Source organism: Somniosus microcephalus, chromosome 9, assembly GCF_052327205.1.
Source record: "Somniosus microcephalus isolate GS21.2 chromosome 9, FLI_Smic_1.0, whole genome shotgun sequence".
NCBI classification, from domain to species: Eukaryota; Metazoa; Chordata; class Chondrichthyes; order Squaliformes; family Somniosidae; genus Somniosus; species Somniosus microcephalus.
This window is the reverse complement of record NC_140995.1, coordinates 56,997,729-57,012,215: the sequence shown is the minus strand read 5'-3', so window position 1 is coordinate 57,012,215 and position 14,487 is coordinate 56,997,729. Positions and strand designations below refer to the sequence as shown.

At 43.8% G+C, this 14,487-nt stretch overlaps 1 protein-coding gene across 15 annotated transcripts in view; it reads right to left on the bottom strand.

The window, feature by feature from the left end:
* rims1a (regulating synaptic membrane exocytosis 1a) overlaps positions 1–14,487 on the bottom strand; it is a 1,194,810-nt gene that overhangs the window by 664,127 nt on the left and 516,196 nt on the right. For all 15 annotated transcript variants that reach the window (XM_085996611.1, XM_085996612.1, XM_085996615.1 and 12 more), the window contains exon 3: positions 3,328–3,541. In XM_085996611.1, coding sequence (XP_085852737.1) covers positions 3,328–3,541 — 214 coding nt within the window. The remainder of the gene's footprint in view (positions 1–3,327; positions 3,542–14,487) is intronic.

Sequence of the window (14,487 nt, the reverse complement as noted above, 5' to 3'; positions counted from 1 at the left end):
CTGCAGTGGGGCTACCCATGGCCGAGGTGCTAAGCTCAGGCATCATTTTGCATAATGAATGCTCTGACAGGGACTCGGGACCTACAGCTTCGATCTGCAGCCGTTGGATTTGTCTGGATTTACTAAGTTGGTGAATCAGATTGAGATAGCCATAATACAGGTGGAGAACCTCAATGCTGCTCAGTGGTGTGAGCCACACAGATCTTTTGCCTTGTGAGGGGCTGTCCAGCAGCATGAGAATGGCAGGAACTGACATGGATGATGTAAATGTCTCTCAGATGAAAGCTTTTCTTCTTAAATTGCTCTGAACTTTGCATGACCAACATCTCCTGTCTTGCTTTCCTAACTGCCTAATCAAAACTAGGTTAGTCCCTATCACACCAAATAAATTCACATACTACAAAGAAATTAATACTGCTTCTGTATTGTTAAAACTATTTGTTTTTTTCTTATTTCACACCAGATGTCCTGGGCCTTCTGCTGAATTACGCCCACAGAATGTTTACAGCGCAGAAGGAGGCCATTCGGCCCGTCAAACCCATGACAGCTCTCTGCTAGAGAACTTCAGCTAGTCCCACTCCACCGCCCTTTCCCTGTAGCCCTGCAAATGTTTTTCCTTCAGGTACTTATCCAATTCCCTTTTGAAAGCTGTGATTGAGTCTGCCTCCACCAACCTTTCAGGCAGTGCATTTCAGATCCTAACCACTCGCTGTGTAAGAAAGTTTTTTCTTACGTCGCCTTTGGTTCTTTTGCCAATCACCTTAAATCTGCGTCCTCTGGTTCTCAACCCTTCCGCCAATGGGAACAGTTTCTCTCTATCTACTCTGTCTAGACCCCTCATGATATTGAACACCTCTATCAAATCTCCTCTCAATCTTCTCTGCTCTAAGGAAAACAACCACTGTGGGGTTTCTGTGATTCTGCAGTCTATCCACACAACTGAAGTCCCTCATCCCTGGAACCATTCTCGTAAATCTTTTCTGCACCCTCTCTAAGGCCTTCACATCCTTCCTAAAGTGCGGTGCCCAGAATTGGACACAATACTCCAGTTGAGGCCGAACCAGTGTTTTATACAGGTTCATCATAATTTCCATGCTTTTGTACTCTATAGCTCTATTCATGAAGCCCAGGATCCCATATGCTTTTTTAACAGCTTTCTCAACCCACCCTGCCACCTTCAACGATTTGTGTACATATACCCCCAGGTCTCTCTGTTCATGCACCCCCTTTAGGATTGTACCCATTAGTTTATATTTCCTCTCCTCATTCTTTCTACCAAAATGTATCACTTCACAATTTTCTGCATTAAATTTCATCTGCCACGTGTCCACCCATTCCACCTACCTGTCTATGTCCTCTTGAAGTCTGTCACTATCCTCCTCACTGTTCAATGGACACCTGTCATTTCTACACTTCCTCCTTTACTTTAGCTCTCAATGCTAACTATCCCATGATGCCCTTTACCTATGCCAAGCTCTTAACCAATTATATTATACACTATCTCACAGATGTAACAACTGAAGGAAAGAAAAGTTGTTATAAAAATAAAAAATCTAGTGTAAAAAACAAGATTTCAGTTCACATTGCCCATCAGATCCATGGTCTTACCTCAACAAACCATTTAATGCCCTGCCTGTATCCCTCTAATCCCTGTTGAATTAGCAATCTGTCCATTAGAATGGTACCAGGGATGAGGGACTTCAATCGTGGAGAGACTATAGAAGCTGGGATTGTTCACCTTAGAGCAAAGAAGGTTAAGGGGAAATTTAATAGAGGCATTCAAAATCATGAAGGGTTTTAATGAGAGTAAATAAGGTGAAACTGTTTCCAGTGGCAAAAGGGTCGGTAACCAGAGGACACAGATTGGTAATTGGCAAAAAAGCCAGAGGGGAGATGATGAGAAATAACAGCAAGTTATTAGGACCTGGAATGTACTGCCTGAAAATGTGGTAGAAGCAGATTCAATAGTAACTTTCAAAAGGAAATTGGATCAATACTTGAAGGGGAGAAAATTGCAGTTCATGGGGAAAGAGCAAGGGGGAGGGGCTAATTGGACAGCTCTTTCAAAGAGCCGGCACAGGCACGATGGGCCGAATGGCCTCCTTCCGGGCTGTAAGATTCTATGATTTCCTTCTCAAATGGCTCAGCCAAGCCTATTTCACTGCAGTTTCTTTTCTAAATTTGTACCACTTTATTGTGAAGGAGCTATTCTTTAGGGTAGATTCCCAGAATCCACACTCTGGGTGAGCAACCATGAAGTCAGTGCAGGTTGGCGAATCGGTGCTACAGTGTCAGCCCTATGTGTAGAATTCAATGTTTTCTAGGCTTATTCTCAAAGTCCAGGTCAAGGTGTAATTTCAGGTGATTAACTGCCTCCGAATTGCAGCGCACAGTGGATTTGAAGAATGCTGCTTCCTTCTCGCTTGCTCACTCATCTACTGTTTGGGAAACAATTGCTGCAGTTCTGCCCACAGACTGAAAAAGCAGTAATGTGGGTAAATCAGGAGGAGTACATTTTACCAGAAACCTTTAGTAACCCATAGTTAATCCACAATTAACACATGAACAGCAATTTCCAGGCTTGTGTGTGTGGGAGTCAGCAAAATTGTGATTAAAATACATTAATGCTCTTTCTAATTTTTGAGGATGATATTCCCTCTTTTTTCAAACATTTGCCCCTATTCCCACTTTCTGGGGTCTCTCCAGTGCAAAAAATATGCCCCAGGGTGAGGGTGGGGAGGCAACATGTTCCAATGCCCCAGTCAACACCATTCTGAAACCAGGAAGTCCACCAGGATAACCTTGGGTGACTCTCCTTCCGATTCTACCCGCTTCTCAATGCAGAAGTGCCTGCCCCCCTCTCGATACCTCCCAACAGCAGAAGAACTGAGAAGGTGGGGGGGGGGGAGTGGAAGGAAACTCTTGCCTCACCATTCCATGGAACGAGGCGTGGAGCCCCTATGTACCGGCATTGCCCTGATAAGATCTACCCATTAATGTATGGAGGAGACCAAGCAACAGGAAAAAGCACATTGGTGAACACAGTGTGGGTATATTTTCCTCGGTTTACGAATATTGGCGAAATGGTTAGTGAGAATATAAAGCAGGGAAGCCAACTTATCTGCTTGCATTACAAAACTGAGGAAAATATATCCCATTTAGTTAGGCCATGTTAAAATGAAGGAACAGGGTCTGTGCTTTGCTCCCTAATGCAGGAACTATAGAAAATCATGAAGTGATTACAGTGCAGTCAGATGACTAAGTGAAGTAGCTCACAAATGTAAATGATGAGCAGAGCCTCGATCGGACATTGCTGAGTGTACTCACGTTATTTGACCGAAGAGTAACACGGCCCCCACACCGGGCACAAAATTTGGTCTGGCAGTAAGAGCAGATATGGCCACAGCCATCGGCAAACTTGGTTTTGTGGCAGATCCCACAGGTTGGCGCGTCATCCTTGTGCTCCCCCTGGTAACGACGTGCTTCGTCACCTATCTTCCTTATCTGTTCCTTGTAGCTCTCAAACTGCTGATGTAATCGCCTGCGGGGAAGGTGAATAAAACATAGTGAGGCCTGTGATTTCAGTTTCTATTTCACATGTAGTGGTGATCATGCCTGTATTGTGTAGGGCAGAGTCACAACCTCCACCCACTGCTTCCCAACAAGAAAGTGCTCTTCCACCCCAGTCCGACTGCTTGCATTTTTCCAAGGGAGATTCCAGTGCTGATTATTTAAAGGGATACCACACAATAATGTGAAATAGTCCACAAATGCCACCATTTGAAAATACTGATGTCTCGCCAGCTATTTGCAGCCTTTACCCCTCGCTATCTTGATGTTTAGCCTGCTACAATAAATCCAAAGATTCTCATCACCTGGAGACACCAAGGGTTTCAGAATTTGTTTTCAATCTGTAAAAATGTTCTTAGGGACATCATTTTCATGCGAATAGAAAAGAAAATGCAAATGCTGGAAATCTGAAATAGAAGTCAATTCTGTAAATGCACAGCTTATCAGTTAGCATCCAAAAGAGAGAGATTATGGATGCAAACTTGTAACCAGTAAATCGCATCCCTCTAAATCCCCTCAAAGCACGAACAGGTTTACCAGAACCTCTTTTTTGAAAGAAAGGCTACTCCTTGCTGCACACAGAAAGTGTTCACCTTCCTTCCCTTTTTTGTCTTGTGCTTTCTGGAATGTTCTGGAACATGCTTATCCACCTGGTTTTGTTAATTTAAGCTTTTCCTGTGATAACATGTTGCAGAGTGTGAAAAGTCAAGTTATGTCAATTGTTAAAGTAATCAAAAATATTATTTTTAAGATTCAAATACTTAAAAGTGTATCAGTTATTACATCACACTGAAGGACACGAGAGCCCAATCGTTAAATGGCTCATCACAGACTTACAATTAGGTAAAAAGAAAGCAAGAGATCTGAGAGGAAGTATCTGTGGAAGTCAGAAAAAGGCATTAAGCTCTTCCTTTTCAATATCAGGGCCTAGAAATTCAGTGGCCTGCGCCACCAGTTTGCGCCCAAAGAGGGCACTCAGTGGCTTTTGCGCCACTGGCCACACCTACCGCGATATTTAGTGGGGCGCTAATAGCGGCGTTAGCCTGTAGCACTGCGCCGCCACCGATGACGTCATCGGTGTGCGCAGCGCCCTGCTATCGCCCCAATGGCCATATTAGGTCGCGCCCGCCTCTTCAGCGCCGGCCGCAAATAGCGACCGGTACACAGGGGCCTACCTGTGGCGGTAGTGGCGCTAGTTAAGGTGGAGGTGCGGCCGGCCGCTTTTTCGGCGCCCGCCTGCCCGCACCTCCGTCCCTGGCCTCCTACACCACCCCCCCGGGGCATTGCCGGCTGTTTCCCGAGAGCCCGGCACTTCTCCTTGGTGCCGGGCTCATTTGCCGGCACTCGCGAGCGGGGATCGCGCTGTTGCAGGCACCTCCCCCTTAACAGTGGGAGGAAGGCCTGCAGTACCGCAGCGTGCCGTGCCGCAGCGTGTGGCGCTGCGGCCCTTAGCGCGCCGATATTCAGTTTTAGCGCCCCAAGCGGGAAGCCTCGTTTAGCGGCCCGCTTCCATTTGGGGCGCAGAAACTGACTATCCGGATGGCGCAAGTGGCTCCGCACGCAGCGGTAATTCCGGCGCCCAGGCGAGCTTGGCGCCCCAAACTGAATTTTTAGCCCCAGGTGTTTCATGGTGAGTGCAAGGCAGTATATTTTGGTAGGAAGAGTAAGGAAATCACATACTCCTTGGGAAATAAGTGTCTAAATGGGGTAGAGGAACAGAGGGATCTGGAGGTATAGATACACAAATCACTAAAAGTAGCAAAGCAGGTTAATGTCAAAAAAAGCAAACAAAGCACTGGGGTTCAGTTCTAGAGGGATGGAATTGAAAAGCAGAGAAGTTATGTTAAAACTTGTATAGAACCTTGGTTAGGCCACACTCGGAGTACTGGAAATAGTTGTGGTCTCCATATTATAAAAAGGATATAGAGGTACTGAAGAAGGTGCAAAAAAGATTGACTAGAATTATACCAGAACTGAGAGGTTATACCTATCAGGAAATATTGAACAGGCTGGGGTTCTTTTCTGTAGAAAAGAGAAGACCCGATAGAGGTATATTGATAGAGGTATATTGATAGAGGTATATTGATAGAGGTATACTGATAGAGGTATACTGATAGAGGTATACTGATAGAGGTATATTGATAGAGGTATACTGATAGAGGTATACTGATAGAGGTATATTGATAGAGGTGTACTGATAGAGGTATATTAATAGAGGTAAACTGATAGAGGTAAACTGATAGAGGTATACTGATAGAGGTATATTGATAGAGGTATATTGATAGAGGTATATTGATAGAGGTATACCGATAGAGGTATACCGATAGAGGTATATTGATAGAGGTATAATGATAGAGGTATACTGATAGAGGTATACTGATAGAGGTATACTGATAGAGGTATACTGATAGAGGTATATTGATAGAGGTATACTGATAGAGGTATATTGATAGAGGTATATTGATAGAGGTATACTGATAGAGGTATACTGATAGAGGTATATTGATAGAGGTATACTGATAGAGGTATATTGATAGAGGTATACTGATAGAGGTATATTAATAGAGGTATACTGATAGAGGTATACCGATAGAGGTATACTAATAGAGGTATACTGATAGAGGTATACTGATAGAGGTATATTGATAGAGGTGTACTGATAGAGGTATATTAATAGAGGTAAACTGATAGAGGTAAACTGATAGAGGTATACTGATAGAGGTATACTGATAGAGGTATACTAATAGAGGTATACTGATAGAGGTATACTGATAGAGGTATACTGATAGAGGTGTATTGATAGAGGTGTACTGATAGAGGTATATTAATAGAGGTAAACTGATAGAGGTATATTGATAGAGGTATATTGATAGAGGTATACCGATAGAGGTATACCGATAGAGGTATACCGATAGAGGTATATTGATAGAGGTATAATGATAGAGGTATATTGATAGAGGTATACTGATAGAGGTATACTGATAGAGGTATACTGATAGAGGTATACTGATAGAGGTATACTGATAGAGGTATACTGATAGAGGTATACTGATAGAGGTATATTGATAGAGGTATACTGATAGAGGTATATTGATAGAGGTATACTGATAGAGGTATACTGATAGAGGTATACTGATAGAGGTATACTGATAGAGGTATACTGATAGAGGTATACTGATAGAGGTAAACTGATAGAGGTAAACTGATAGAGGTATACTGATAGAGGTATACTGATAGAGGTATACTAATAGAGGTATACTGATAGAGGTATACTAATAGAGGTATACTGATAGAGGTATACTGATAGAGGTATACTGATAGAGGTGTATTGATAGAGGTGTACTGATAGAGGTATATTAATAGAGGTAAACTGATAGAGGTATATTGATAGAGGTATATTGATAGAGGTATACCGATAGAGGTATACCGATAGAGGTATACCGATAGAGGTATATTGATAGAGGTATAATGATAGAGGTATATTGATAGAGGTATACTGATAGAGGTATACTGATAGAGGTATACTGATAGAGGTATACTGATAGAGGTATACTGATAGAGGTATACTGATAGAGGTATACTGATAGAGGTATATTGATAGAGGTATACTGATAGAGGTATATTGATAGAGGTATATTGATAGAGGTATACTGATAGAGGTATACTGATAGAGGTATACTGATAGAGGTATACTGATAGAGGTATACTGATAGAGGTATATTGATAGAGGTATATTGATAGAGGTATACTGATAGAGGTATATTGATAGAGGTATACTGATAGAGGTATATTAATAGAGGTATACTGATAGAGGTATACCGATAGAGGTATACTAATAGAGGTATACTGATAGAGGTATACTGATAGAGGTATACTGATAGAGGTATATTGATAGAGGTGTACTGATAGAGGTATATTAATAGAGGTAAACTGATAGAGGTAAACTGATAGAGGTATACTGATAGAGGTATACTGATAGAGGTATACTGATAGAGGTATACTGATAGAGGTATACTAATAGAGGTATACTGATAGAGGTATACTGATAGAGGTGTATTGATAGAGGTGTACTGATAGAGGTATATTAATAGAGGTAAACTGATAGAGGTATATTGATAGAGGTATATTGATAGAGGTATACTGATAGAGGTATATTGATAGAGGTATACTGATAGAGGTATACTGATAGAGGTATATTGATAGAGGTATATTGATAGAGGTATACCGATAGAGGTATACCGATAGAGGTATATTGATAGAGGTATACTGATAGAGGTATACTGATAGAGGTATATTGATAGAGGTATACTGATAGAGGTATACTGATAGAGGTATACTGATAGAGGTATACTGATAGAGGTATATTGATAGAGGTATACTGATAGAGGTATATTGATAGAGGTATATTGATAGAGGTATACTGATAGAGGTATACTGATAGAGGTATACTGATAGAGGTATATTGATAGAGGTATATTGATAGAAGTATACTGATAGAGGTATAGTAATAGAGGTATACTGATAGAGGTATAGTAATAGAGGTATACTGATAGAGGTATAGTAATAGAGGTATACTGATAGAGGTATAGTAATAGAGGTATACTGATAGAGGTATACTGATAGAGGTATACTGATAGAGGTATACTGATAGAGGTATACTGATAGAGGTATACTGATAGATGTATATTAATAGAGGTATATTAATAGAGGTATACTGAGAGGGGTATACTGATAGAGGTATACTGATAGAGGTATACAGTACTAAGAATAAAACCGGATGGACCAATCAGCATCGACCTAGACGGCAGACACGACGACGGCACACCCAGCCCAGTCGACCCTGCAAAGTCCTCCTCACTAACATCTGGGGACTTGTGTCAAAATTGGGAGAGCTGTCCCACAGACTAGTTAAGCAACAGCCTGACACAGTCATACTCACAGAATCATACCTTTCCACCAATGTCCCAGACTTCTGCATCACCATCCCTGGGTATGTACTGTCTTACCGGCAGGACAGACCCACCAGAGATGGCGGCACAGTGGTATACAGTCAGGAGGGTGTGGCCTTGGGAATCCTCAACATTGACTCTGGACCCCATGAAGTCTCATGGCATCAGGTCAAGCATGGGCAAGAAAACCTCCTGCTGATTACCACCTAACGCCCTCCCTCAGCTGATGAATCAGTACTCCTCCATGTTGAACATCACTTGGAAGAAGCACTCGGGGTAGCAAGGGCACAGAACGTGCTCTGGTTGGGGGACTTCAATGTCCCTTACCAACAGTGGCTCGGTAGCACCACTACTGACCGAACTGGCCAAGTCCTGAAGGACACAGCTGACAGGCTGGGCCTGCGACAGGTGGTGAGAGAACCAACACGAGGGGAAACCCTACTTGATCTCATCCTCACCAATCTACCCGTCACAGACGCATCTGTCCATGACAGTATTGGTAGGAGTGACCACTGCACAGTCATTGTGGAGACATCTTCACACTGAGGACACCCTCCATTGTGTTGTATGGCACTACCACCATGCTAAACGGGATAGATTCATAACAGATCTAGCAGCTCAAAACTGGGCATCCATGAGGCATTGTAGGCCATCAGCAGCAGCAGAATTGTATTCCACCACCAACTGTAACATCATGGCCTGGCATATCCCCCCCTCTACCATTACCATCAAGTCAGGGGACCAACCCTAGTTCAATGAGCAGCGTAGAAGAGCATGCCAGGAGCAGGACCAGGCATACTTGAAAATGAGGTGCCAGCCTGGGGAAGCTGCAAGACAGGATTACATGCATGCTAAACAATGGAAACAGCATGCTATAGACAGGGCTAAGCAATCCCACAACCAATGGATCAGATCGAAGCTCTGCCAAATCAAGTAATGAATGGTGGTGGACAATTAAACAAATAACAGGAGGAGGAGAATCCACAAACATCCCCATCTTCAACAATGTTGGAACACAGCATGAGTGCAAAAGACAAGGCTGAAGCGTTTGCAACCATCTTCAACCAGAAGTGGCAAGTGGATGATCTATATCGGCCTCCTCCTGAGGTCCCCACCATCACAGAATCCAGTCTTCAGCTAATTCGATTCACTCCACGTGATAGCAAGAAACAGCTGAGCGCACTGGATACAGCAAAAGTTATGGGCCCCAACAACATCCCGGCTGTCGTGCTGAAGACATGTGCTCCAGAACTAGCCGCGCCTCTTGCCAAGCTGTTCCAGTACAGCTACAACACTGGCATCTACCTGACAAAATGGAAAACTGCCCAGGTATGTCCTGTCTGCAAAAAGGACAACTCCAATCCAGCCAATTACCGCCCCATCAGTCTACTGTCAATCATCAGCAAAGTGATGGAAAGTGTCATCGACAGTGCTATCAAGCGACACTTACTCACCAATAACCTGCTCACCGATTGTCAGTTTGGATTCCGCCAGGACCACTTGGCTCCAGATCTCATTACAACCTTGGTCCAAACATAGAAAAAATAGCTGAATTCCAGAGGTGAGGCAAGAGTGACTGTCCTTGATATCAAGGCAGCATTTGACCGAGTGTGGCATCAAGGAGCCCGAGTAAACTTGAAGTCAATGGGAATCAAGGGGAAAACTCTAGCACAAAGGAAGATGGTTGTGGTTGTTGGAGGTCAATCATCTCAGCCCCAGGACATCGCTGCAGGAGGTCCTCAGGGCAGTGTCCTAGGCCCAACCATCTTCAGCTGCTTCATCAATGACCTTCCCTCCATCATAAGGTCAGAAGTGGGGATGTTCGCTGATGATTGCACAGTTCCATTCACAACTCCTCAGATAATGAAGCAGTCCGTGCCCGCATGCAGCAAGACCTGGACGACATTCAGGCTTGGGCTGATAAGTGGCAAGTAACATTCGCGACGCACAAGTGCCAGGCAATGACTATCTCCAACAAGAGAGAGTCTAACCATCACCCCTTGACATTCAACGACATTACCATCACCGAATCCCCCACCATCAATATCCTGGGGGTCACCATTGACCAGAAACTTAACTGGACCATCCACATAAATACTGTGGCAACAAGAGCAGGTCAGAGGCTAGGTATTCTGCGGCGAGTATCTCACCACCTGACTCCCCAAAACCTTTCCACCATCGACAAGGCACAAGTCAGAAGTGTGACGGAATATTCTCCACTTGCCTGGATGAGTGCAGCTCCAACAACACTGAAGAAGCTCGACACCATTTAGGACAAAGCAGCCCACTTGATTGGCACCCCATCCACCACCTTAAACATTCACTCCCTCCAGTGTGGCTGCAGTGTGTACCATCTACAAGATGCACTGCAGCAACTCGCCAAGGCTTCTTCGGCAGCACCTTGAGAGTTAAAAAAAATTACATTTCTATCAGAATCAGTGCTCGGCTCGTGCCTTAGTACAGAAAGAAACTGGTGTTCATAAAAACTTTACTTGAAAAAATGCTCTGGCCCTCACTTCTGGTGGACACTAGGACTTGATGTGCAACACAGTATCCAGTTAAAGAAAACACAGAGTGACAGGTACTAATTCCTGCTCTTCGCTCTGCATATTCCATTTTTAAGATTCACATTATCAATACGTGTCCCAAAAGTTGAAATCAGATTATACCTGTCAACATAAGCAAAGTGACTAGAAATGCAAGGCCCAAATTATAAATGCATATTACAAATACATTTAAATATTAAAAAAAATTAGAGCATTTGTATACACATTTGCACATACATTGGAAATGTAACCATGTTTTAATTTGAACACACAATGGGAAAATCAGCAAGTTAAACCTTCAAGTAGTAAATCTGACAACGAATCAGGACATCAATAAAGGATGTGAAAGACACACAGAGTACAGTCCACCAGAGGGTGCTGTAGATTATCTTTCACTTCATAAACTGAAATGCTCTCAGAAGGCGCGGCCCTTGCAAAATGAACACATTTAAACCCTGACTTAGCCCTCGTAAGAATACTCTAGCAGCAAGTCTTCAGAATTCATCTTGGGAGTGTAAAAATGTAAATGGTTTTGCCACAGGTTAACATTTCTAGTAGGACCTTCTGGAAACATCGAAAAATAGGAGCAGGAGTAGGCCATTCGGCCCTTCGAGCCTGCTCTGCCATTCAATATGATCTTGGCTGATCCACTATCTCAATACCATATTCCCGCTCCCTCCCCATACCCCTTGATGCCTCTGTAACTTTTTAAGTCAAAATAAGTATAACCTCACTATAACAAACCCTACTTATAACAAACCCCAGTTTTAATAATTCCAATGGCAAGGCCCAGTTTATTGAATGGAAATCAGCCCTACTACAACACTTAGGCAGGATCTACCCGGACCAACCCAGATACAACAATGGAATTCAAGCGGAGGCTAATTGAAAGATTACCTACTGTAGGTTGCATTTGTTGCCTTATAAGACAGCCTGCCATCTGCACACAAGTTCCCCTCCAAGTCACACACCATTTTGACTTAGAACTATATCGCCATTCCTTCATCGTCGCTGGGTCAAAATCCTGGAACTCCCTCCCTAACAGCACTGTGGGAGTACCTTCACCACACTCACTGTAGCAGTTCAAGAAGGCGGCTCACCACCACTTTCTAAAGGGCAACTAGGGATGGGCAATAAATGCTATGGGCAATAAATGCTGGCCTTGCCAGCGATGCCCACATCCCGTGAACGAATAAAAAAAACCACAAACAGAGAATGAGGAAACTTATGGTGCCAAGGACGAGGAAGCCACAGAACCAGCTATCCCTTCACTGGGTGAGTTCAGAAAGGCAATGGCAACTGTGCAAAACTTCACACAGTTACCACCTGGAACTGAGGATCTTTTTGGATGGGTTAACAAGAAAGAAACAGCGTGCATTGAAAAATAATATGAAGTAGTGTGCACTGTGTAGCTTTTTTTAACAATAAAATGAAGTTCAATTAAAATTAGTAATTTCTACATTTTTCTGATGCAGGAAATCGCCAAACCCAACTATAGCGAGCACCCTGATATCATGACCTCCATCCCTGAGAGAATTTGATAGAATGAAATCCAACTGTACTGGATAAGTCCATTATTTTTGAACTCTTAATGTAGCCATTTATCTACGTTGGTTAATTTAAATTATTGAATAATTCAATTTTTCTTTTAAATGCAAAAATGACTTTGAATATCAGGAATAGACTGTAGTTTTGATATAATTCCCACCTGAAACACTAGCCTATTTTCTCCTTCTGATTTTGACTAACCTGTAGACGTCCCTTCTTATTTCAGACACGCACACACGGGGCTAGATTTTCGTGGCGCCGTCAGGCGGGGTTTCAGGCGTGTGGGGGGGGGGGGGGGGGGGGGAGTCCCGAATTTGGGGGTCCCGACACCATCCCGCCCAAAACCCCGCCCCACGTAAGTTTCAGGGGCGGCGGGGACCCGCCCCGCACTGGGACCCGCCGAAACCAGGCGGGAAGGGATTAGTGCCAATTAACTGCCTGTTAACAGGTAGTTAACAGGCAGTTTTTAGCCTAATCCCTATTTTGAGGGGTTTCGTGTGGGATTGCCGACGGCTCCAAACCACGCCAGGTTAGAGCAGGCGGGCCGTCGGGTTGAAGGAGTTGGAGGGGTTGCGATGTCGGTGTTCAGGTGAGTGATGGGTGCATGAGTGCAAAGGTAAGTGTGTTTGGTGTGTCTAAGAACTTTTACTTACCTGTACTTACCTTAACAGCCTTTCTTCCTGTAGCCGTCGGGAGCCCATCACTCAGCCGGAACTGAAAGCTGAATGGCTGCGATCTGTCAAAAGTGACAGCCTTCAGCTTTGAGTGCCGGTGAGAGTTCTAACTGAGTCTGTGCAGAAGGACTCATGTTAGAACTCAGAGTGTCAGTGTTTCACAGCTTCAAACAGCTGTGAAACACTGATATTTCATCTGTCAAAAACTCTTGACAGATGAAATTGCAGTCTGTGATGTCACCTGTTGCCGGGTGGACCTTAATTGGCCTGCTGAGCCCGCTGGGCGGGCTCAACAAGGTCAATCAAGGGAAAATCGCGCGGATTGGCCGGACGTCGAAGTAGGCGGGTCAAAAACCCGAAAGGGGAAGTCCCACCTTCTTCCCGACAGGTTCGGGAAAATCTACCCCACGGTGTCTGATAGACAGGACTGCTGAGTGAAGACAATGAGCCTCCCGACAGCTGGGGCAGGTAAAGCGGGTACTGCTATGTTCACTTGGTAGGTCAGTTATAGAGTGGCAGTAATGAAAGTCCAGGACTAGGCTGCCCTCTTTCGCCTCCTCTGGTGCAACAGGAGGAAATAACAAAAGATATTGTAACGTTATCCCTTGTATTTTGATGTTTTGCTCTTTTTGCTTAAATTGTCAAAACTGAAATGGGAGAAACTGATAGAAGACACACTGAAAATAAAGTTAGATAATCCATGGGAGTAAATAAAGAGATTCCCAATTCCCTTTAGAAGGTTCAATCATAGAAATTTACAGCACAGAAGGAGGCCATTCGACCCATCATGTCTGTGCCGGCCAAAAAAGAGCTATCCAGCATAATCCCACTTTCCAGCTCAGCAGAATCAGCAACAGCTGCCAAGCAAAAAAAAAATGGGGGCAGAGGTTGAAATTGTTGAACTCAATGTTGAGTCCGGAAGACTGTAAAGTGCCTAATCAAAAGATGAGGTGCTGTTCCTTGAGCTTACGTTGAGCTTCGTAGGAACAGTGTAGGAGGCTGAGGACAGAGTGGGAGTGGAGCAGAGAATTAAAGTGACAGGCAACCAGAAGCTTGGGGTCACGCTTCTGACAAATGGTCATCGACCTGAAACGTTAACTCTGTTATTCTCCCCACAGATGCTGCCTGATCTGCTGAGCATTTCCAGCATTTTCAGTTTTTGTTTCTTAAATGATACCAGGGTATTTGCCTCCATTAATC